The sequence below is a fragment of the Carcharhinus amblyrhynchos genome, chromosome 3 (assembly GCF_965287045.1).
Source record: "Carcharhinus amblyrhynchos chromosome 3, sCarAmb.v2.hapA, whole genome shotgun sequence".
Taxonomy (NCBI): Eukaryota; Metazoa; Chordata; class Chondrichthyes; order Carcharhiniformes; family Carcharhinidae; genus Carcharhinus; species Carcharhinus amblyrhynchos.
In genome coordinates this window covers 39,844,071-39,868,376 of record NC_137326.1, presented here as the reverse complement: position 1 = coordinate 39,868,376, position 24,306 = coordinate 39,844,071, and the positions used below count along the sequence as shown (strand labels likewise).

At 42.2% G+C, this 24,306-nt stretch overlaps 1 protein-coding gene across 2 annotated transcripts in view; it reads right to left on the bottom strand.

Moving 5' to 3' along the window:
• Positions 1-9,120: 9,120 nt before the first annotated feature.
• The window catches only part of tafa1b (TAFA chemokine like family member 1b), a 526,417-nt gene continuing 511,231 nt past the window's right edge, over positions 9,121-24,306 (bottom strand). The window contains exons 5-6 of one of the 2 annotated variants that reach the window (XM_080186315.1): positions 16,518-16,678; positions 9,121-10,650 (exon numbers count right to left, since the gene is read on the bottom strand). In XM_080186315.1, the coding sequence (XP_080042441.1) occupies positions 16,535-16,678 (144 nt within the window). In that variant the 3' untranslated portion in view covers positions 9,121-10,650; positions 16,518-16,534. The remainder of the gene's footprint in view (positions 10,651-16,517; positions 16,679-24,306) is intronic. The other variant, XM_080186317.1, reaches the window with a different exon arrangement.

The following is a 24,306-nucleotide window of genomic DNA, read 5'->3' as shown; positions in this document are numbered from 1 at the left end:
TTTGCGCAAGTCACCAACAGAATTATAATGAGACCCAACCAATAATATTAGGCCAGCCTCTCACGAGTAATATCAGGGCAGTAAAAACTTCTGCAAGTGTATAAAAAGGAAGATGATAGCTAAAGTAATGGTTCCTGTGAGGACAAGACTGGGGAATTAATAATAGAAATAAAGAAATGGCAGAAACAGCTATTTTGTATCTGCCTTCATGGTAGAATACACTAAACGTATTCCAATAATAGTAGAAAACACAGGGACAAAAGGGAGAGTTAGGACTGAAAACAATCACTTGAGAAAAAGTAATAGGCAAACATATGGGACTAAAGTCTAACAAGACCTCAGGACTTATAAGAAGTGACTGTAGAGATAGTGAATGCATTGTAACCTTCAAAAATTTCCCAGATTCTAGAAAAGCTCCAGTGGATTAGAAAACCACAAATTCAAGTAAGGTGGGAGACAGAAAGCAGGAACTATAAGCCATTTATATTAACATCTATCAATGAGAAAATGCTGGAAGGTGTAACAGGCCATTCAGGAAATCATAATACAATCAAAATAAGTCAAGATGGATTTATGAAAGCAGTTGACAAAGTTAATAAAGCTCTTTGAAGATGGATAAAGGGAAACTACTAGACATGGTATATTTGGATTTCCAAAAGGTATTTGATAAGGTGGCACACAAATGGTTAATGCATAAGGCAAGTGCTTGGGGGGTAATATACTAACATGGATACAGGATCACTTTATCAGCTAATTCAAGGAAAACAGAGTTGGGATAAATTAATAATTTTTGGTTGGTAAATTGGAACTGGAGGATTGTCACAGGGATCAGTGGTGGGATCTCAACTACAACCAGTTATAACATGGATGAAGTACTGAGTATCTTCTAACCAAATTTGCTGATGACACAACTATAGGTGGGCGGGCAAGCAGGGAAACAGACACATTGAGTCTGTAAAGGGATATTGATGGGTTGAGTAAGCAGACAAAAATTTGGTAGAAGGAGTATTATGTGGGAAAAAAATGTTATGCATTTTGTTATGAAGAACAGGAAAACAAAATATTATTTAGTTGGACAAATACTTCAGAATGCTACTGTACAGAGAGATCTTGGTGCCCTCATATATGAAACACAATAAATTAGAATGTAGATACAACAACTAATTAGGAAGGCAAATGGAATGCTAGTCATTATTGCAAAGGGAATGGATTATTAAAAAACTGATAATGTCTTACTGCAATAGTACAGACACTGGTGTGGCCATGACTGAGTAGAGTGAATAGTTTTACCTCCTAATTTAAGGAGGGATATACTTGTATTAGAGACAGTTCAGAGAAGTTTCACAAGATTGATTCCTGGGATGAAAGGGTTGTCTTATGAGGTAAGGTTGAGTAAGTTGAACTATACTTATTGGGGATTAGAAGATTAAGAGGCAATTTTTATTGAACCATATAAGATTCTGAGAGGATTTGATAGGATAGCTGCTGTGAGGATGTGTCCTCTTGTTGGGGAATCTTGAATTGGGGACATCATTTCAGAATAAGGGGTCTCCCACTTAAGATGGAGATGAGGAATAATTTCTTCTCTCAGAGGATTGTGATCTAAGGAATTTTCTACCTCCGAGAGTATCCGAGACTGAGTCAATAAATAAGACCTCAAGAGACAGATTTTTGAATTATGTGGAAGTGTAAAGTTATGGGGAACTAACAGAGAAATGGCAAGAGCATTGAGGACACAATCAGATTATGCACGATATTACTGAACAGTAGAGTAGGTTCAAGGGGCTGAATCACCTACACGTGCTCCTATTTTTACGTTCTTCATAGAAATCATTGAAACCCTACAGTGCAGAAAGAGGCCATTCAGCCCATCAAGTCTGCACCAACCACAATCCCACCCAGGCCCTACCCCATATGCCTATATATTTATCCACTAATCCCTCCAACCTATGCATCTCAGTACACTAAGGGGCAATTTTGAGCATGGCCAATCAATCTAACCTGCACATCTTTGGACTGTGGGAGGAAACCAGACCACCTGGAGGAAACCCATGCAGACACGAGGAGAATGTGCAAATTCCACACAGACAGTGACCCAAGCCAGGAATTGAACCCAGGTGGCTGGAGCTGTGAGGCAGCAGTGCTAACCACTATGCTACTGTGCCGTTCTTACGCTTCTATAATTCAGCAATCCAATAGCTCAAACCTTTTCATTCCAGGATGCAGACCTAAGGGCTGTCTCATAGGAGCTAAGGATGTTCACTTCAAACTTAGTTCATACTATCTGTGTGGAATTCCACTGATGAAATGCAGGATCATTATAACGTGACCAGTAGGTAAGCCATTGAGCAAGTCATTGAAAAGTTGAAGATGCCTAACTAGATCTGGATATATGACCCAGTATGTCTAGAATAGAGGTGATGTGTCCTGCACAACATTGTGCCTTAGGGATAATATCAGATGGAGGACCAAAGGCTCATCACCCATTCTTGAGTGCAGAGACTGTTAAATGGGTGAGGAAGAAAGGAGATGGGATACCTAGCATCAGCCGAGCTGCTAACATTCTTTTCTCAGACACTTCAATATTGCAAATGTCCAAGTGTGAAATGTAAGAAATGAATACATGCAGGCTGCTCCCACGAGCATCATCACACCTACCCCCTCCTTTGCATTAAAATGCTCTTCAAGTGTTCATCCATGCATCACACATCTACCCAATGTGTTTTGGCACATATTGACATTCATCATAAAACAAATGAAAGGGCGAGTTGGCCCTCGGGTCACAATAGTGGGAAAGATCTAGACATGGTATGAATCATTAAATTTTATGTGACATTATTAAAAAGAGAAACTTCTTCGTGCATTACAAATTCTTCACAATGTATTTCTCCCAATTTCTACATGCTGGATTTGTGTTGCTTTAGCCAAGGTGGAGGCAGATTGTTCAGATCCCTGCACTGAGTGTTGAGATACACTAGGCCTAAGCCCTCTGGGTTTTGGAATTGCTGAACGCCCCCCGTAATGACTGTTCTGCCTGCCTTTGTGCAGCAACAGACTTGGCCATTGGAGACATGGGGCCCAATTTTACCATTATGTTGCGCCCATTTTCTGGAGGAAAAACTTGATAAAGTCAGGCTTGAGGTGATTAGTGCAATCCGCGCCAGCATCCACGCAAATGCCCACTTTATCAAGACTCAAAAATGGCTGTGATCCAAACTGCACCTGGAAAGGGCGCAATGGCGATTTAAATGTATTTGCATGCAGATCATTCTCTGGTGGGGGGAGGGAGGAAGGAGGCCCGATCATTCTCTGGTAGCGGGGTGGGTGGAGGAGGCCCGATCATTCTCTGGTGGGAGTGGGAGAATGGAGCCAGATCATTCTCTGGTTGGGGGGGGGTGGAGGGAGGCCCGGTCAGTCTCTGGTGGGGGAGGGAGAATGGAGCCAGATCGTTCTCTGGTTAGGGGGTGGGTGGAGGAGGCCCGATCATTCTCTGGTGGGAGTGGGAGAATGGAGCCAGATCGTTCTCTGGTTAGGGGGTGGGTGGAGGAGGCCCGATCATTCTCTGGTAGCAGGGTGGGTGGAGGAGGCCCGATCATTCTCTGGTGGGAGTGGGAGAATGGAGCCAGATCATTCTCTGGTTAGGGGGTGGGTGGAGGGAGGCCCGGTCAGTCTCTGGTGGGGGAGGGAGGGAGGGAGGAGGGAGGCGTGTCAGATGTATCTCTGGAGGAGGGGGGGGGGACAGAGGCTAGGTGGTTTGCTGGCAGGGGGAGTGAGGAGGGAGGCCCAATCTTTCTCTGGTGGTGGATGGGTGGGGGAGGGAGGCAAGTTAGATCTCTGGTCGGGGCAGAGGGAACTGCTGCCACTCTGTGGGTGATCGGTGGGGAGGAAAGGGGGACCATTTCCACTCAGCGGGTGATCAGTGGGGGGAAGGGCGGCAGAGAGTCGTGATTGGTCTTGGTAATTGGGGGGGCGTGTGCATAAAGGGGCAGTTACGTTGTGGGGGGTGGGGCGATGTCTGTGGCAGGCATCACTCCCGCTTTTTACTCCCGGGCCGCAAGGGTGTGTTTTTCAATTTTTTATTCACTGCGCATGCATAGTTCAAAGCTCCAATCGGAGCTGCAGCATTTCAGGTGCGGTAAGCCCCACCCACAGCACAATTCAGAATTTATTTCAGCCAAGTGTGTATGGGGTTGCCTGAAAGCAGATTTCCAAGTTGGATCTGAATTACGCCCAGATTCAGCACTTAGAATGAAAATGGTGAAATCGGGCCCTTGGTAGCATGTTTTTAGGCTGAAGGAGAGAAGGCAATGGGCCATGGAACACATAGAGTGGAACCCCAACTCCTAGTCTCTTTCATCATCATCCTTCTCTTGATCCAGCACCAATACTTTCTCAATACGCTGCTGGAGCACAGCACAATGAACACCATTAACATGCCATAGTTCACAAACAAGGAGGGGAATTTGTTGAGTATGATGGGAGTCTTGCCCTTCAGTCGGAGAACTGGCTGCTCTTCATCCTTCCTGCTTGGAGCTTGATTAGAGGGTGTTGGTAAGCAGCACTCTCGTTCCCAATCAAACAAACCCCCCCTGCTCCTGGCATGGCTGGAGCACCCTGAGGAAACCCATACAGACACGGGGAGGACATGCAAATTCCACACAGTCACCTCAGGCTGAAACTGAACCCCGGTTCCTGGCGCTGTGAGGTAACAGTGCTAATCATGGGCCACCATGCCGCCCTACCACTTTGCCACCATGCCACCATGGAGATCCATGGAGACAGACGCTCTCTCCATAGCAGGCAGTCTTGCAATTTGCTGTAACACAAATCCACCAGCAATTGCATTGGTCTTATCCACACACACACACACACACACACACACAAACACACACACACACACCGTCCCATCAACTCGCCACTCCTCCCTGATTCACCCGGACCCTCGCTTACAGTGCACCTGGCATATATTTTAGTAATTTGCTAAGTTGCTTTTGGATCTTTAGCATTCTCCTTTTCAACAATAAGGCCCTGACTTTGTCCTCTGTGGATAACTGCCTAGAGCTTGAATAGGAATGCCACTCTTACCCTTTGCCACCACAACAACCACCTCCCTACAGTCTCCATCAGGGCCTGGGAGAGAAAAACAGGTCTTGGCGTTTCTCCTAATTTGGGGACCTATATATCCCAGTTAGTTATTGAGGGTGGGTGAAGGGGAAAGTGAGCAATGATATTAGTCTGGAGGGAGTGATGTTGGTTATTACACATTGGAAATGTTCTTCAAGCAGGGGTCTTGGGATCTTTAGTCTCCAGCTGAAGCATCATGAGAGAAAAATGGCTCCCTGGCTTAGCAGCAGCTTTGTCTGTGCAATGCTGAAAGTGGGTGGGATTTAACATAGAGCTCCTGGAGAGAGGGGGTCTTTGAACTGGCATGGGGCTGTGGATGGAGTGGGAGGCTCACTAATCCTTTCTCACCTTTAACACCAGCTTCAGCCATTACTAGATAGAAACTACTGTCATTCTGGCCCAGTCCTGGGAGTGGCTGAACTGTGAATATGTTCACACGTTTCAGTACTGTTCGGATGACTGATTGATTGTCTGATTCCTACCATCTCTTCCAATGCCAGCTCCATTGCTCTTTACCCGTTATGGCTGCCTCCCCTCCCTCAAACTCCAGCAGACCCCAGGCCTCATCCTGCCCAACGTGTAGCGTCAGCCAAATGTCAAACTGTTGCCTGTGAGGGGCTTTACACATGACCCTGTCACTAGCACACCAGCCACAGCGCTCCAACATGTGAATTCCATTGTTGTTCTACCCCTGCCCAACATGTGATCCCCTCATCATTGTCAACCCTCGTCTGTGAGCTGCCTGGCACGTGAATCTTCCACTGAATCCTTCATTGTCTGCTGACAAACACATGGCAATCCCCTGGTGGGATTTTCTGCTTTTCTCTTTGACCATCATCAGTATTGTTAGCCTGCAATCTGCTAGACCACAGGCCCTGATGTTTTATATCTTGTGCATCCCACTCTTACTCCCCAGCCCTGCTGTAAATTCTCCACCATTGTCTCCGCCACCCATATCTGTGCATGAGGTGTGAATTACCAGGTGAAAATACAACCAACTCTCTAGTTGAACCCGGTGAATTGTGTATTTGTTCTAGTAGAGAGATAGAACAGAATCATAGAATCCCTATACTGCAGAGGAGTCCAATAGGCCTAGATAAAGGTCATAGGTAGAAGAGGGCACTCACAATGTTAAAATGGTGGTGCGGGCTTTATTGGGCCAAAGGGCCTGTTTCCTGTGCTGTGTTGTTCTTCATTCTTTGTTCCTTATTCGGCCCATCAAAACTGCACCAACTCTCTGAAAGTGTCTTCCCCAGGCCCTCTTCTCTGCCCTATCCCCGTAACCCTGCACATTTACCATGGCTATCCAACCTACATATTTTTGGACACTAAAGGGGCAATCTAGCATAGCCAATCCACCTAAACCTGCCCATTTTTGGACTGTGTGAAGAAACCGGAGCACCTGCAGGAAACTCACAAAGACACAGGGAGAATGTGCAAACTCCACACAGCCACCCAAGGCTAGAGTTGAACCTAGGTCCCTGGTGCTGTGAGGCATGGTGCATGGCTATAAATTCTGTGATGGTGTTTGAGGCCCTGTGAAGAATTATTCTCAGGAATGTCCTGCCGTGACGTCCCTGGAAGACAAAACAAAGGGATATGATTTGTCCGGGCAAAGTCATAATGTTATCACCATACTCATGGTTCGGTCATTGAAATGATATGAGCATTTGTGCATTAGAGATATTTGCAACTAGCCACCAGGTTTTGTGAGCTCCCTTTCTCGGTCTCTGACTGAGAGATGTAGCATGTGTATCAGCAGGTTGTCCTCTGGAACTGGGAACTACAATATTAGTGGCTGTCAAACTCCATCCCTGTCCATTTCCTTTGTATTTTGCACTCTCTTCTCCTACAAGGGACAAGAGTAAAGGTGAGATATTTACCTGATGGATGCAATGCATTTGGAGGGAGCGACTGAGACACATGCATTTAATTGAATAAGGATTGGGGTGAATGTTAGTGGTGGATGGATAAATTGGGAGGTGGTAAAGTGCAAAGAAACTGAAGGTGGCTGTAAGTTGTGTGTGGGTGAGAAGTGATGTGATGGCAAGTAATAAGCAAGAGAGAATGGAAAGGGGCAGTGTATGAGGCAGATGGTGTACTTAAATCAGCAAATGTACTCACTTTTCCTGATCTCGTTAGATCAAGAGACTGCTTGCTATATTGCATCTTAGACATGGGCATGATTCTGCTGTTGCCCATCTCCAACAATGCCATCTTGGTGAGGGCAGCTGGATTCTTCACAGTAATTTCATTGCAGTGTTAACGTAAGCCTATTTGTATCACTAATAAATAAACTTAAACTTCTCCCCCAGTTACATCCTGAAATAATTCCAGTGAATTCCAGTGAGGCATCGTTATACCTAGATTCAGCTTTTGCTCTCTCCATCCTGAACACAGTCAGTTTTCATCCCTTTAAATACAGCTGAAATTATGTGGATGCACATCAAGTCTGCATCATCACTTAGAGATTCCATAGTCACTCTGCCTGAGCAGGTGGGAGAAAGGTAGAGGTCAGAGGACAGGACAATGGCCCCTTTATCCTCACCTAGTTTTCTTCCTCCCTTTCGTTCCTCCTTGTTTACCTCAAAGAGGTTCAGTTCTGTTGGCAAAATTATAAGAAAGAAGTCAAATCAGAGTAAGGAAGCAAAAACAACCCTTTGTGTTTCTCTCTCTCTCCCTCTCAGTCTCAGATAAATTAGAATCTCACAGATATATGTGATGAGTAGCGAACAGTTCTGTCAACAAAGCACAGGTGTGAATGACTAGTTAGCTTCAAAATCCACTTTTTAATTAAAAATCAAAGCAACATCAGATAAACAAAATAATTTTTCTTTCACCTCTCTCCCCTGTCACCCTCACGCACCCACTTCTCTGATCAATTCCTCCCTCTCTGACTCTTCTATTGACTCCAGTTTAGCTTTCTCTCAAATCCACCTCTTTCTGATTTGTCCATCTTCCTCACATCCATCTCTGATTTCAGCCGCTTTCTCTCCCTCAGACTCATTTTGACTCCAATCTGTCTCAGATCCACGACTCTCTTCCATGCTGTTATGAGTCTAAAGGCAGAACATTTCTTTTGGCATTTCTAGAGATAGGAAGGGGATTTAATCAAATGGGATGATGCTGGGTGCAGACCCTGTCATCACTGCAATGAAGGAGGCTGTTTGGCTCATTAAATCCATGTTAACTCTCTGATTCCAGTCTCTCTTTTCTCTCCCTCTTTTTGATTAACACACCTCTTAAGGTTTAAAGAACTCAAAGCAAAGTTACAACATGTGTGCAAACAGAACACTGGTATTTGTTTTCTCTCTCACAGGCAATTGTATCATTTTTTTGAATTATAAATTATAAGTTAATCTCATGTTATCTCAAATTTATTTGAAGAAAAGCTATTGGTCAAAAAGGCACTAAAAAAGTCTCTTCTGCTTCTGATTCAACCTCTTTGTGTTTCTCCCAATCTCTTTCTGTCCTTTACTTTTAGGGAACACATTATGGTCTGGCTATGTTTAGCATTTGGTTAGAAGGGAAAGTATCACCAACTGCATTCCTTGTGTTTTTTGTGCCTCTTTCATTCTCGAACACACTCACACAGCTTTTTTGTGTTTTATATATTTGGATTGTGTTCTTTTAAAGTAATGCCTGAATTTAAAGATATTCCATCAGCATAACTAACTGAATGCTGGTGATGTAGCCTGAAAATTAGGCACACTGCATGTCCACACTGGACAATTCAGAGTGATAAGTGTGCGCAAAAATATTGAGTTCAAACCCAGGCTTTTGGGAGAGGCAGAGACCCTCAAGTCAAAATTTTAATAAAGTCATCAAAAGACATAAAAGACAATTCAATGAATAAATGTAATCATGCTATTGTGATACATGTATTTTATTAATCATTTATTCCGGACACTAGAAATTTCTATTACTGAGAAAAATTATGGATGAAAAAAATTCAGAAAGCATTCTGAGCAACTTGTGAGAATCTGGTGGCCCAATTATGCAATAGTGGGATGATTGTTCCTTTACTATAAAATACCAGTTATCATATGTCACACAACGTCACATATCAAACATTGAAATGCTTGTTATTGCTCCCCCTACAGGAGCAGCAAGTACTGCAAGTGTTTTCAATTAAGTGTCAGTTAACTTCAATTGAATTTAAGAACTCAATATTTAATAGATGGAAGAAGCAAATGCCTAGGATGTGGCATAGGTCTTCTTGTACTCTAATAAGTACGATGTCAAACATTCAACTAAAAAAAAATTCTCTTGAAGGGCATGAAAAGAATTTAACTTTTCTAGAATGCTATGGAAATTCTTATCACTGTGAAAGGATACTGTTTCAGCAAGTATGCTTTCTGATGCTTCGCAATACAAATGTCACACAGGACGTCACCTTTCTATTAAGCTAAATAACTCTGGATGATGAATGTATTGGGTGAATAAAGCACCGTCAGCTCTCCCCACTTGAATCACTTCAATCATGCCCAAGTTGGTCCGATGTAGATTGACTCCCTTTGATGTGATTCAGTGAGTAGTGTATCATTTATTGCACATTCAAGCTTCAAGTTTAGGATAATTACTTTTTTAATCTCCCAGTAAAAATGAGCAACCACCGTAAGAGTAAACAGTTTAATTTACTGTAGACCATACTAATAATACAAAGTAATCAGACATATGTACAGCTCCCTTGAATACAAAGAGAGAAATCCATGGATTACAATGACCACGCAAAGTAACTGGTACTGTCAATGCACATCAGTATCTTTTGGTTATAACCCTGCTGCTCTATATCTGGAAAAGCTGGAACAGGTTCTTTGTAACATCCCATGTGAATTCCAGAAGTGATTTTTGTGTAGTTATTCATACTGTTGTACATTGGTCAGACAGGGTATATTGAGCAAAGCCAGCATGCTATTAGTGCTTGATGGAACTGAACCATATGGGAGTTATGTAAATAGCTGTAATTGATTGCAGAATCGAACCACATCTCTATAGAAATAAAGCATTTGTTTTCCAAGTGCGTTGGATGTTGTTTCCTTTTTCAGCTTGCTTCTCTGTGATACATCTTTTGAAACAGAATTTAATATATTCAGTCAGCAACATATACCCGCTGAAGAGAGGAACTGTATCAACTCCATGGCAACTTGTATTTTTGAGTGTATAATGCCACAACAATGGCAGATCAGAGAGAGACCATTAATGATAGATGTAAAAATTGTTTCGTAGTGTGGAACTCCAGAGTGAAAGATCAATATCTGTGACCATTGGATATTTGATCTTGTAGTTTCTCACTGAAGAAGAACAGTAGATTTTACATTGTCTATGTACCATCAGCAGTAAGAGTGAAGATCAGTCAGTGAACAAGTACCAAATCTGGCTGGTCCAGGAATGCTTCAGATGGTACTACACTTTATATTGTAAGTTCTGATATGACTGCAGTGTTTCAACTAACTGTCCTTCATAATGGCTGTCTTCCATCATTGAGAATAGTCCGGAGTCTGGGTTTTAGGTTCTCGGATGGATCTAAATAATTAAATAGAAAAAAAAACATGAGCTTTCTATTAAGGTAAATACAATTATTTATTTTACTCAATATAGATGAAAACATTAGTCAGTTTAAATTCATTGCAATCTAGAAATTGAGTTGCACTTAGAAAAATATTGTGTGTCACATGTTAATGGGCTGATTTTAAATGAATTTAGAGCTTTCCAGAAATGTCCTTTTTCTATTAATATGTGCTTGACAGCTAGCATTTTTATTGTGTTGAGCAGATCTTTGTCAATGAAAGCTTTCTTAACCCTTTGTGCATCATATATGATTTTAGCTTTTACAGTATGCATGCTTGCTTTCATTTCTCTACACTTCTGATATTGATTACCAAAATAAACTTATGGAATACACGAGGGATAATCTTCAACTTACCACTGAAACATAAGACTGGTAATATGGGTCGGGTGGCCATTATAAAACCACCTGATCTCCCTTTCCATTCAAATCAATAGAAAGAGAAATTGGGCTGTTTCTATAACAGGCATCTGAGCAGCAATGCTGGTAAGTTGAAAATTAACCCCACGGGCTAGTGAGAAATCCTGGTCTGAGGTATGTTGAGAAAACTAAAAATTGTATTGTTGTGTTGCTGAAATTATTACTATTCAGGTAGTTGGTATGTCACTTAAAGTTATGCTTGAGGCTGCATTGTCTGACAATGAGTAATAGTATAATATTCCTCTGCCTCCTATTCAAATGAAAGAACTAACTTACTTGCAAAATATACAATCTTTTATTAAGTAGCAGACAAAAGAACTCTATGCTAAGGTACTGATGGTCGGGAAGTCCCTTGAAGCTGCTCCCATTCCAGTGCTAACTTTGCTGGGAATGTGGCAGAAGTCCCATGTGAGGGGGAGAATGGTGTCTCTGACACTCATTCAATAAAGTTACAGGCAGAATTATAACGGCCCTAGCAGCAGGCTGGTGGGTGGGAGATCTGGTAAAATAAAGGGAGCCAAGACACCCTAATGCAGTCCTGCAATTGGCAGAATTTCCCACTGGATGCAGATTTGCATATTTAATGGCCTGATGAAGGACCATTTAAGGAGCTGTCTACATTTTGTCAATGGCAAACCACCACTAATTGAGGCACTCACCAGCTTAATGGAGTTGGATTCCTTGTGGCCCCAACAACATCCTTGGTAGGATTCTCCCTCTGGCTACTGATCACCTGAATTTTTTATCTTTTAATTTACTGATTAGTCAATAACTTGAGGTTGCCTGCCTGACTTAGAGCGACCTATCTCTCTGCTGGTGGTATAGCCAAGACTTCAGAGTTGCTGGTCCTTTATTTGGCCCAGTAGCTTTGAGGTGCCTGCTCACAATTCCTAATTAAGCTATAGAGATGCAAGCAGCCATTTAGGGGGCTGTCTGCAATACAGTGTTGGAGCCAGTCCTGCTGCTGGTAGGCACAGGCTTGGGGACCAGATTTAGGCCCCAATGTCAGGGTCCCCAAGACCATGGTATAGTTTAGCTCTACGTTAGTGAACCACTTCTAGAAAGTTTCCAGCCAGCCATTGTGATTGCAATTACTATCACACAGCATGATGTAAACTCATTTCACTGCAACTTTTGAATAATAAATACTAACTATTCATTGTGGATAAAGTACTGCAAATAATAGACAATTGTATCAAAGATTTGTAAATAATTTATAATCATAAAATCTTATTAACTCTTTGACTTATTTGGGATGTCTCAAAGTCCTAGGTTTTGCAAATAATAACTTGTCAAAGGTAAAAATGGTTGAGAATAAGAAATAACCAAATAAAAGCTTTTTACATACTAGCTTTCACTATTTGACACTGAACTATTCAAATCAAACTAAGAAAACAGAGCAGATGTCTTTTGTTTTAATGTTTTTTTGGAAGACTATTTCCCAAGCCAGCCATCCTTATAACCATTCAGAATGAGATTGTGTTTCTTTACACTGAATCAGGGGCAGATTTGTCCGATGCGCTTATGTTCACCAACCTCATTTCAGTTAAGATCCTTATGGTTGGCAGAGTAAGACTTGCCTTGATACAGAGGCAAGCTTAAAGTGATTTGCTATTTTCTTTTGTTCATTGTTATGCAATGTGCGTGTTGCTGGCTTAGTCAACATTTAGTATCCATGCTTAATTGCCCTTGAGAGGTACACCCACAGTGCTGTTACAGGGAGGCAGTTCCATTATTTTGACTAAGGGACAACAATGCCACAATGATATTTTTTCAAGTCAGGATAAAGTATGCTATTGAGGAAAACTTGGAGGTAACAGAATTGTCATGCACCTGCTGCCTTTGTCATTTAGGAAGTAGAGGTCATGTTTGGAAGATGCTAACCAAGGAGCTTTGGTGAGTTGCTGTTGTGCATCTTGTGGATTGCGCACATTGCTGCTATTGTGTAGTGGTAGTGGAAGGAATGAATGCTAATGTGGGAGCTTGGGTGCTGATCAAGTGGGCTGCTTTATCCTAAATGGTTGAGCTTCTTGAGTGTTGGAGCTGTTGTCATCTAGGTAAGTGGAAAGTATTCCATCACATTCCTGATCTGTGCCTTCTAGATGATGTACAGGCTTACGGGAGTCAGGAAGTAAATTGTTCAGTACAGAAACAGAGCCTCTGATGTGCTCTTGTAACCACAGTATTTATATGGCTGGTTTGGTTAAGATTTTTAGTCAACAGTAACCTCCACGATGTTGATTGTAGAGGATTCAGTGATGGTTATACCATTGTAAATTAAGAAGAGATAGTGAGCTTCTCTCTTGGGATTGCCATTGCTTGGCACTTGTGTGGCATGAATGTTGCTTGTCATTTATCAGTCCAAGGATGAATATTGTCCAGGTCTTGCTTCATGTGGGTATAGACTGTTCCGGTATCTTCAGTAACAATTATGCATTCTATGCAATCATTATAAAAAGCATTTTTTTTATTGAATCAGTTTGTTATGGCTCCTGCTCTGTCCAAGACCATAAGAAACTACAAAGGGTTGTAAATGAAGCCCAGTCCATCTCACAAACCAGCCCCCTATCTATTGACTCTGTTGACACTCCCTGCTGCCTCTGAAAAGCAGTCAGCATAACCAAGGACCTATGCACCCCAGGCATACTCGCTTCCTCCTTCTTCCGTCAGGGAAAAGATGCAAAAGTCTGAGATCATGTACCAACCAACTTATGAAAAGCTTCTTCCCTGCTGCCATCAGACATTTGAATGGATCTACTTTATACTAAGCTGATTTTTCTCTACACTCTAGCTATGACTGTAACACTACATTCCGCACCCTCTCCTTTTCTTCTCTATGTACGGTAAGCTTTGTCTGTATAGTGTGTAAGGAACAATACTTTTTCCTGTATGTTAATACATGTGACAGCAATAAATCAAATCAAATGAAAACATCCTCTTCTGACCTTATGTTGCAGGGAAATATGCAGGGCCTTTTCAACATTGTGATAAACAAACTGATAGAGTATGATTTTATACAACAATGAACATTGTGCTTATTATGAAGATGCAAACAGTCTTGTCATTTCCATTCTGCACTCCAAACACTGTAACATTAACTGGAGCACAGCTTTATTGGCAAAAAATACTACAAATTAAAGGAGCAATAACAGCATGACAAATTTTGTAAAAACAAAAATAAAATATGATGAATCAATATTTTATGTGCCCTATAGCTAACTACCCTGTGTGACCGCCAGCAATTACCTATTTTCTGTTTTTACTTATCATTTGCTACTTGATATACCTGCCATAATTCTAAACAACAGATCACAATAGTCTTGTATGCATCATTCTAAATCCCATTCCTGTATCAATATCATAAAGTGAACTGCAGCACTTAATAATAGGCTCCATGATCTGAGTTGATGATAGCAAACTGCTTTATTACATTCAGTTCCTTTTTAAGAGGTTATTAATGGACTGAAACATTTTGAAAGGTTTCACCCCTAATTACAATGACGTTGCAGCTGTAGTTCATAACTTGCAGAGGTATGAAAATGAATTGAATCCGCATTTAGTATGCTTGGCATACTGTTTATCGTGGTGTAGCGGAGGCCATCCACTACTTTACTTGTTGCCTTTGTGGCTTTGGCTGCTCCCTGAATGGCCCACATGGCTTTTCTTGAGGATAGGCCTGATGTGACCCTGCACACGCCAGTTGTGGGATCAGTGCTATCCTGATCTCAAATGGCTCAACAGGCTGATGAGGTGCCAGTGTTGAAAAATTGTGCAATAACTGTCCAGATAGTGTCCGCGTAATTTTGTCAAGAGGAGAGAAGAAGCATGAAACAGCAAGAGGGACCCTGCAGTAATGTTATTTAAATTGCCAGTCATTGTGCAGGCAAGGTAATTATTGGCATTTTTCCATTTGCACTGGATCTGGAAGTATCCAGGGGTGTTTCTGCTGAATTTGACAGGAAGTAATGCCTCATCATCACAATGAAAGAGTGGGAGTAGTTGGTGGGTGGCAGCAGATAGTTGACCTGTGCATAAAATGATCAGAATTTTCCTCTGGGTGTCAAGAACATTTGTGGGTCCCAAGCTTGCGCTTCATAGTAATGTGCTCGCCAACGCAAGTTTACTGCCGGATACTGTGGTTGGTGTCTAATTAAGGATGGCAGACAGAACAGGGTTGCAGGTTGGCTATTGGGAGGGTCTGAATGAGCACTGCTGAAGAACTGGAGACTTGGATGCCACCTCAAAATGGAGACACTCTTGGAAAGTCCAGAGAGTAATGGTTGCAATGACAACCAAAGTCCAGAACTGTGAGGATCATCCACAAAAATGCATTTAGCTACAATTTGCACCCCTTCAAGCCCTACATTTCCTAATACCAACATTTACAACAGCCTCTGTTTGCCTCTACCCTTCTGCTCAGAAGCCACCCCTGAAGCACTGCTGGGCTTCTGATGAAATATGATGTAGGCAAACTTATATCAGTCTCAGACAATAGCCCTTGAATGAGACTTTAATTATCTTAATTCCGTATTGCCTCTGTTGAGCAGGTTGTAGATTCCAGTAATAGATGGCCCCTCAGTCACTTGCTCACAGGGTGGGTCATATCAATGAGTCATTCCAGTGGAATTTTCTGCTGCTTTTCCATTGCCTCCAAAGCCATCCCCAAGAGGCTGAGAAAAAGGTCCCAAAACAGGTATGTCACTGTGTCTGCAGCAGTGGGTTGGAGCAGGTACAATGGGAAGGGCAAGCTCTGCTCAGTCCTCTGCCAAGTTGGAGCCAGACTCCTCCAAATCCCTTGACAGAGCCACAAGGCTGTTTAACAGGGCAGCCAATGTACCCAACACCTCAGTCCTCACATCGATTCAGATGTCCTGTATACTGCCAGATTGAGCTCCTCATCAGAGTCCTCTGCAGCAGTATTTGTTCACACCTTGCCCTTAAGTGAGATGCTAAATGAAATATCCTTTAGCGCTAGCCTGCTGCAGCTTGCTCATGTCCAGTAACTCACCTTGTAACGTTGATTTCAACCCCTGCTGATAACAGATCTACAACTCCTCCCTAAAAAGAAGTGTACTGATTCAAAATTTATACCAGTCTCCAAGTTATATGGAGTGCCAGTATCTGAGTTGATGTCTGTGAATGTCAGATCAAACAATGAGGTCTCTTCATCAGCACTGCATTGATACTTCCTCTCTTATTGGAGTGCCTGAGGTTGGGCAGGCAGCAGTTCTTGTTTATCTGAAAACAGGAACTCTTAAGGATGAGTGCAGGAAAGGGGGAGGGTGGGAGTGTATGGGTAGGAAGCAAGAGGTCCAGGGTCACAACATCATCAACTTGCTCATCATGCTAGGTAGCAGGATGAGGGTGAGTTGGGATTGAGAAGAGACGTAAGGAAGGAACATACCATCATCCTCAATGCTTTCAACGATGATGGTTGTCACTGGCCCCAGGGTCTCCTGACCCCATGATGCTGAGAGCCATCTCCTTCACATGGCTCAGGAGATACACAGGTCTTTGTCTCCCACCAGTTCTGCTCAGCTTCCTTCTATTGTGTGCTACCATCTCCTGCAAGAGAGAAGGAGGGATGTCAGTGGTTGTGTAGCACGGTGTTTGTGTGAAGTGCTGCTGAATAGCAGGAGCTATGTAAAGGAAGGGAGAGGTGGGTTTTGGGGCGTGTAGCCTGTGCAAGGGCAAAGAGCATGAATGCTGAGTGCTAGGGAGTGATGCTGGGTGAGTGATGGGAGCGTGGCGCATTATGTAACATAAGAAGTTGGTAGTGTGGCAGGTATGAAGATGCATTAACTGACCTTGACCCCGATGTGAGGTCATTCAGTCCTCAAGTCCACACTCCAAATTGTCCTTCCTGGCCAGTTGTTCCCACTGCCTTCTGAGCATTGTCCTTCCGGCCTACTGGCCATTACCTCCCCACTCCTGCTATTGACCCATGATGTCTCTCTCTCTCTCCTTAACATTAACAAACATTGCAGCAATCTTTTGGTAGCTTCCCTTTAAGATACAGCCTGCCTTTATAAAGAGCAAGTGGTTGGCCCATTTTACCTGCTCACAACACTGCCTTGCCCTCCTGCCACACACAGGTGCCTGAGGAACATTGCTCAGATTGGCATTCCTTAATCTGAATGGGCTCAGACAGATCTCAGAACATGACTCCTGCACCAAAAAACCTGTTCATTTTACATCAATTCAATTTCCAGTTTACAGAGAGAATGCTGCACATGGTGGGGCCATTCGAAAATAAATGTGAATATGTATTTGATAGTGCACAAATATGTGAATTGGATATATAGCCAAACAGTTACTTGGTAAAGTTACCAAGATGGCACAGTAAGATAGAAAACTAAAGCCTGGTCCAATTTAGTAACTGCAATATGATGCAGGAGTTTTCAGCTGCTGCTAAATCAGAATGAGGATTGTTTGGAATACAAATTGTTGGCCAGCTAACAAATTGCTGCCTACACCAAAGTTCAAGCAGTACAGATGGCTTTCTTTGAACACAATAAAACATGGGCAAGCCTTTGAAATGTTCGCATCTGATCCCCACATAAGGATGCCTATCTCTTTGCTTCACTTTGTCTCATTTTCTGTACATGGTGTGGGGGACGAAGGGGCCGGACAGAAGGAATGAGGGGCAAGATGTGCAGAAAACTGAGTACGACAGAATGGGTGCTGTTCCTGGCACCAATCCGCTTAACCCTATTGTAATTCTACCAGCAGAAGGGGAGGTGATGGGAGGCATGCATGCCTGCCTCTGGGCTAGTCGAAAGAGCCACTGGTATTTTACCCATTGCAGGAGAGGCCCATGCTAAGGGTGCAGATTGGCAGCTTTCACTGGCCAAAGGTAGGGAGGTGCCTTCTCCACAGATCCATTGTGCCCATCATTGGACACCTCCCACCCCCAAGCATGTCCCCCTCCTGTTGCCTATCATCCACCCAGGCCTCCCAACTTCCTCGCACACTGCTGCTGCCCTTGCCCAAGTCCATTGCGGAAAGTAAGCATGACAATGTCACACTGTTGCTTGACTATTCCGCTGAACAGCTCTCCAGATTTTGGCATAAGCCCCCAGATGTTAGGTAGGTGGACTTTGTAGGGTCCAAAAGGCTGGGTATGTCTCTATCATTTCTGGTGCCTAAATCAGTGGCAAACTGTTGGTCGGGTGTCAATCCTTTTTGACATTGTAGTGGTTTGATACAACTGAGTGGCTTGCTAGGCCATTTCAGAGTCAAGCACATTGTTGTGGATCTGGAGTCACGTGTAGGCCATTGCAGGTAAGGACAGGAGATTTCCTTTCCTGAAGGAAGGGGCATCAATGGACTAGATGGAATTTTACAACAATTGACTATGGTTCCAAGGTCACCATTACTGAGACTAGTGTTAAATCCCAGATTTTTATTAATTTAAATTCAAATCAGCTGCATTGGCTGGGATTTGAACCCATGTCCCCAGGGCATAAGCCTGGGTTTCTGGATTACTAGTCCTGTAATTTTACCAGTATGCCACCAACTTCACAACTGCTGGCCATTTGATTGTCTGGCAGCTCTCTGAGGTTGGATTTCAGACTCTGTTCTGGAATTAATGGCTATTAAGTGGTTGTGAGTGGAGCTGGCTAAGGAAAGGCGGTCTTGCCTCTGACTTTTATACCCCAGCGTTAAAGCCAGCCCCATGTATTTTTGTTTCTCTCACCAGATCTATCTCCAGCCATATATCAGTATTATTTTTGTTATACCATAGAGGAGGCAAATTCAACCCATGAACCACATTTCATAGAAGCTCTATGGTGCAGAAGCTCAGGCTTTCTTACAGAGCATCCTACCCAGCCCTACCCGTAACCCCACATATTTACTCCACTAATCTTCCTAACCTACACATCTTGGGGCACTAAGGGGCATTTTAGCATGGCCAATCCACCTAACCTGCATATCTTTGGGCTATGGGAGGAAACTGGAGTACCCAGCAGAAACCCATGCAGACACAGGGAGAATGTGAAAACTCCACACAGTCATCCAAAGCTGGCATTGAACTCTGGTCCCTGGCACTGTGAGGAAGCAATGCTAACCACTATGCCACTGTGCCACCCATATTTGTACAGAATAAAACTGGCATGAAGCCTTAAGACCCATAAAGGGATGGTTGAATGCTGTTCATAAATTTATTCAAGAAATATTCAGTTTTATTATTTATCAGCCTAGGAAATGTCTAAGTGCTCTGTTCAAGCTCACAGAAGAAAGATCAGCCAATGTAAAGATGTTTGCTGCCCCGACTAGGCTTGCCTCACCCTCAATATCTTGCCTGCCATCTGGCTCAGCATAAGAACAAGTCAATTTCCATCCTTCACCAATGGGAAAGCTGCCTTGGGTGCACTTGTTTGGCACTTTAGGCAAACCAATGGCATCTAAGTGAATCCTGATGCTGAACGTTTAGAAAAACAGGTGCTGGAATTTTACTGCCTTGCCCGCCCAAGGCTTGTAAGATCCCACCCACAGACCCATGGAGAATGCCGTTCTGTGAGCCTTGCCTTGCTGGTAAAATTCCGGCAAATAAGTGATTACCAACTCCTCAATGGGATTCACTCTTGCTACATTTACACTATTTACCCATTATGCTTCCTGTAAATACCAATGAGAAACCTTGCTTAGTCAGGAGTATCTGAATATTTAACTGCATATTAAATGATAATTACGCATAAACAACCTTCCTAGCCCTGTAAAACTCCCTTTACAAATCTGGAGTCTCATTCCCTTGGAAGGAAATTAAAAATGTATAGTAGATTTTTTTTAAAATTAGTGAAAATAACAATATATATATTTAAAGTTTATGCCTCAAATTTTATTTTGTTTTCTGTACATTGAATTAAATTTAATTTACATTTGGTGATTTTAACTCCCATCTTAGCCATCTGTCAGAATTTTTCAGTTTGTGTTTGTTGTTTGCTCATGGACGTAGGTGTCAATGGTAATACATCAGCTTCCCTAATTGTTCTTGAGAAGATAGTGGTGAGCTGTCTTCTTGAACCACTGTAGTCTGTGTGCTGTAGATGCACCCACAGTGCTATTAGGGATGCTGCTACAAGCTCCAGGATTTTTATCCAGCAACAGTGAAGGGAAGATGATATATTACTAAGTCGATGTGTGACTAGGAGGGATAATTGCAGGTGCTGGTGTGCTCATGAGCCTGATGCCCTTGTCCTTCTAAATGGTAGAAATTATGAATTTGGGATGTGCAGTCAAAGGAATCTTGTTGAATTGTTGCAGCACATCTTGTCTATGATATATGCTGCTGTCACTATGAGTGGTACATGGGATGCCAATCTAACTGGTTGATCAATCTCTGTGCTGCCTGCTCTGTTCATAATCCCAACACATCCTCTGAAGATGGCAGCAAATTTAAATGGCATCAAGAGGATGCATATGCGCTCAAAGGTTGCTAAATCCTGTGGGCAGCTTTATTTGAGCTGAAAAGTGAATGCTATTTGCTGATTGCAAAACCTGCACCATTATAAATGTCTGGTCCTTTTATTGTATTAGTAAGAATTGGTCAACACATGCAAACAAACATATTTCATTTAGTATGAAACATTTTTTTCTTAAAATATGTATTTCCATCTATTTTTGATCTAAATGAACGATCTTCTGCCTAGTCCAGCACTCAACCTGCAAAAGCAGCAGGACAAAATGAAATATTATCAGGTAGAAAATGACTGGATTAAAAATTAGATATACTTTTTTTTCTGTGTCTCATCAAACATGCTTCTCTATCCGTGGATTTGATTTTGAAAGGTCACTAAACCTGAATATTTGGTGAATTGTTACCAAGCAAAAGATCAGTGCTTGTGTCTGAGTAGATTAAGAGCTTTAGAATATAATCCATGTAGCAAGCATGCACTGTACCTTAAATTAGAGCTCTGCTAACAACAAAAGAACAAAATCTTCCTAGGATGGATTTAAAAAAATATATTCTTAGGATGTGGGCGTTGCTGGCAAGTGTGGCATTCATTGAGTTTTTTTAAGTTTAGTTATTAGTCAGAAGTAGGCTCACATTAACACTGTAAAGAAGTTACTGTGAAAACCCCCTAGTCCCCACACTTTGATGCCTGTTCAGGTACACTGAAGGAGGATTTAGCATGGCCAATCCACCTAACCAGCACATTCTTCGGATTGTGGGAGGAAACTGGAGCACCTAGGGGAAATTCATGCAGACACAGGGAGGACGTGCAAACTCCACACAGACAGTGACCCTAGCCGGGAATTGAATCCAGGTCCTTGGCATTGTGAGGTAGCAATGCTAACCACTGTGCCACCCAGCCACACGTACAGCTGAGAGTCATGCTTAGCCACTTCAGACAGCAGTTAAAAATTAAACAAACAAATTGGCATGTGTCTGGAGTCACATAAAGGCTAGACCAGGATAAAGACAGTAGAAATCTTTCCCTACTGTGCATCATTGAACCTATTGGATGTTTACGACAATCCAACCACTTCATGGTCAATTTTGCTGTCAGCAGTTCTTCTTTAAATCTCAGATTCTGAAACTGATTCAAATTCTTAAACTGGTGTGACCTGAGCTCCATTTCTCTGGGTTATTAGTCTGGGGCAGAATTTTCCCGTCCCACCCACCATGGGAATTGTAGCAAGTGGAACACGGACCATGCAAAGGTCCATTGACCTCAGGCAGGAATTTTCGGCCTTGGGACGAATGTGGCCAGAAAGTCCCGCAAGGGATCTCTGGATTACTCATCTAATAACCTCATGATAGAAAGTTTTTGCAGGATGCATATTTCCCCTGTTGTTATTAACAAATGTTATTTATTCCACGTGTAGAAAGGATTCAAAATGTTTCTTTGCAATCCACTTTCTTTAAGAAGAACTCAGTGAGATAGCCCTCTGACATTAGCACATTGGGATCCTTTCACTATCAGGCATCATTATTATGGTTCACCTAAATTTCCATCAATAAATTTATTGTTACATTAAATGTTATTTGAGACAGCCTGTAACCTCCTCCCTTAGGTATCATGACTGAAGTGGGCATTGATGACAAAGGACTTCCACTAGTCCAGTCCATGATTATGCAAAGTACTGCAATGGTTTGCCGTTGCCTTTTGCAATATGGCGGACCTGAAAACTCTCCCACTGTTATCATCAGATGTATTGGAAGGATTTACAAACTGATAATCAACCTGTTTGGCCACATTATGAATGCATCGTCCTTGGCCATCAAAGGGCAGCATGGTGACTCAGCGGTTAGCACTGGTGCCTCACAGCATCAGTGACCGGGGTTCAGTCCCCGCTCGGGCCACTGAGTTTGCACATTCTCCCTGTGTCTGAGTGTGTTTCCTCCGGATGCCCTGGTCTCCTCCCATAGTCCAAAGATGCGCAGGTTAGCTGGATTGGCCATGCTAAATCACCCCTTACTATCCAAAAATGTGGGTTAGAGAGATCAGCGGGATAGATACATGAGGTTACAAGAAATGGACTCGGGTAAGATACTCTGTAGAAGTGTCGGTGTAGACTCGTTAGGCCGAATGGTCTTTTTATGTACCTATGATTCTATGAATGAAGTCGTAGTTTGAGCCTCAAAGGCAGGGACACTACCCACTGGACCACAAGATCTCCATGGCCAGAACAGGGCTGTGAAAGATGATTTAAAAAACTTTCATGAATGCAGCAAAACACCAGCTGAAGTATAAAACCTTTGAATGGACAAATAATTGAACATATTTTATTTTAATTGTGATAAAAGAAAGAGCAAATTCGAAAATTATGGCAGAAAAATATTGTATTTGAAGAATTTTGCATTCGTTCCTTGGAGGTACACATTCTTAGACTTATGGCAATTGTACAATTTGGTGCATTGTCATTTGGAGCTGCAGCATACCAAGGGAAGAGGCTGCATATAATTTATTGGTGTTAGTTGTCATTTTAGAATGGAGTCAAGAAAGCAAAGGCAATCCATTTCTTGTGAAAAAAGCTTGCAGCAAAATAAGTTGCATTTGGAATAGTAATCTGTCATCTGTGCAAACTATAAGGAAAATGGAAAGTACCAATTTTTACAGGAGGATTAGTACATGGACAGCCCGGTTATAACATTCGAATCAGAATGGGTGTGTTTATAGCTTCATATCTATGCCAGTATCAATGGTTTGCTTTTTGCCTTATTCACCAAAGGTGATTTCAAGAAGAATGATACTTTAGGGTAATTCAGTCAATTGTAACTCTTGTGTTGTCTTTTACAAATGAACCAGTTTTCAAAGTAATTATTTATACTGGTCATTGTGTTAGACTTGACCGGTGATGGATCTCTCAATATTTATTGAGGAATTGTTCTGTGCCAGCCAGTTTCCAATGACTGATCTTATTTTGCACAGTACATGGTCCGAACTTGAAGCTTGCACTAAAAATAAATAAGTGCGTAATGGGCAGCAAGTCAGATGCACAGATCCAGGAATCAGGGCTCCAGATGCTCACCATCAGACCATTCCAGAGTGTGATGGAAACAGGCCATTAAATTATAGGAAAAGAAGAAATATGCTGCAAAAATTACCTCAAAAATCACCAACATGAAAAGTGGTAAAGGTGTTTTCATAAGAATACTAAATACACTGGAAGGTGAAACAAACAAAGCCCTGTATAGAACTGTGTATCACTGTTGTTAACAAGGTTTCAAATATCTTGCAATATGTCTGTTCATTTAAAAGCAAGTTGGAGGGTGAAGGCTGGCAAATTAAATTCCAATTGAATTTCTAATTCTGAATATGCTGTGAGTGAGTGCTGAATCGAAAACAAGACTGAGAGGTAATTTCACTTACTTGATAACAATGGACAGTTGCAATGTCTTATCTATGTGTATTATATTGACCAAGAAGCATGCACTTCACCTGTGCACTGAGCATATATTAGTTTATTGATTATACTGACAGCTTCACAAAATGTGCAATGGCCAGTATTGACTAAAACGCAGTATTATGCTGGGAATCTATTATAATTTTGGTGAATAAACTATATTTAATAACTGCCATGGACCTCATGCTACAGAAATTGTCAATTTGTTTTGCAGCTTGCATTTCAGAATGAATCACAGTTAATTAATCCATATAATTAACAGTTTCATCAGCCTGAGTTGCTACTTCAATCAAATATTAGTCCTAAACAATACTTTTGTTTGAAAGTGGTTTTACAAA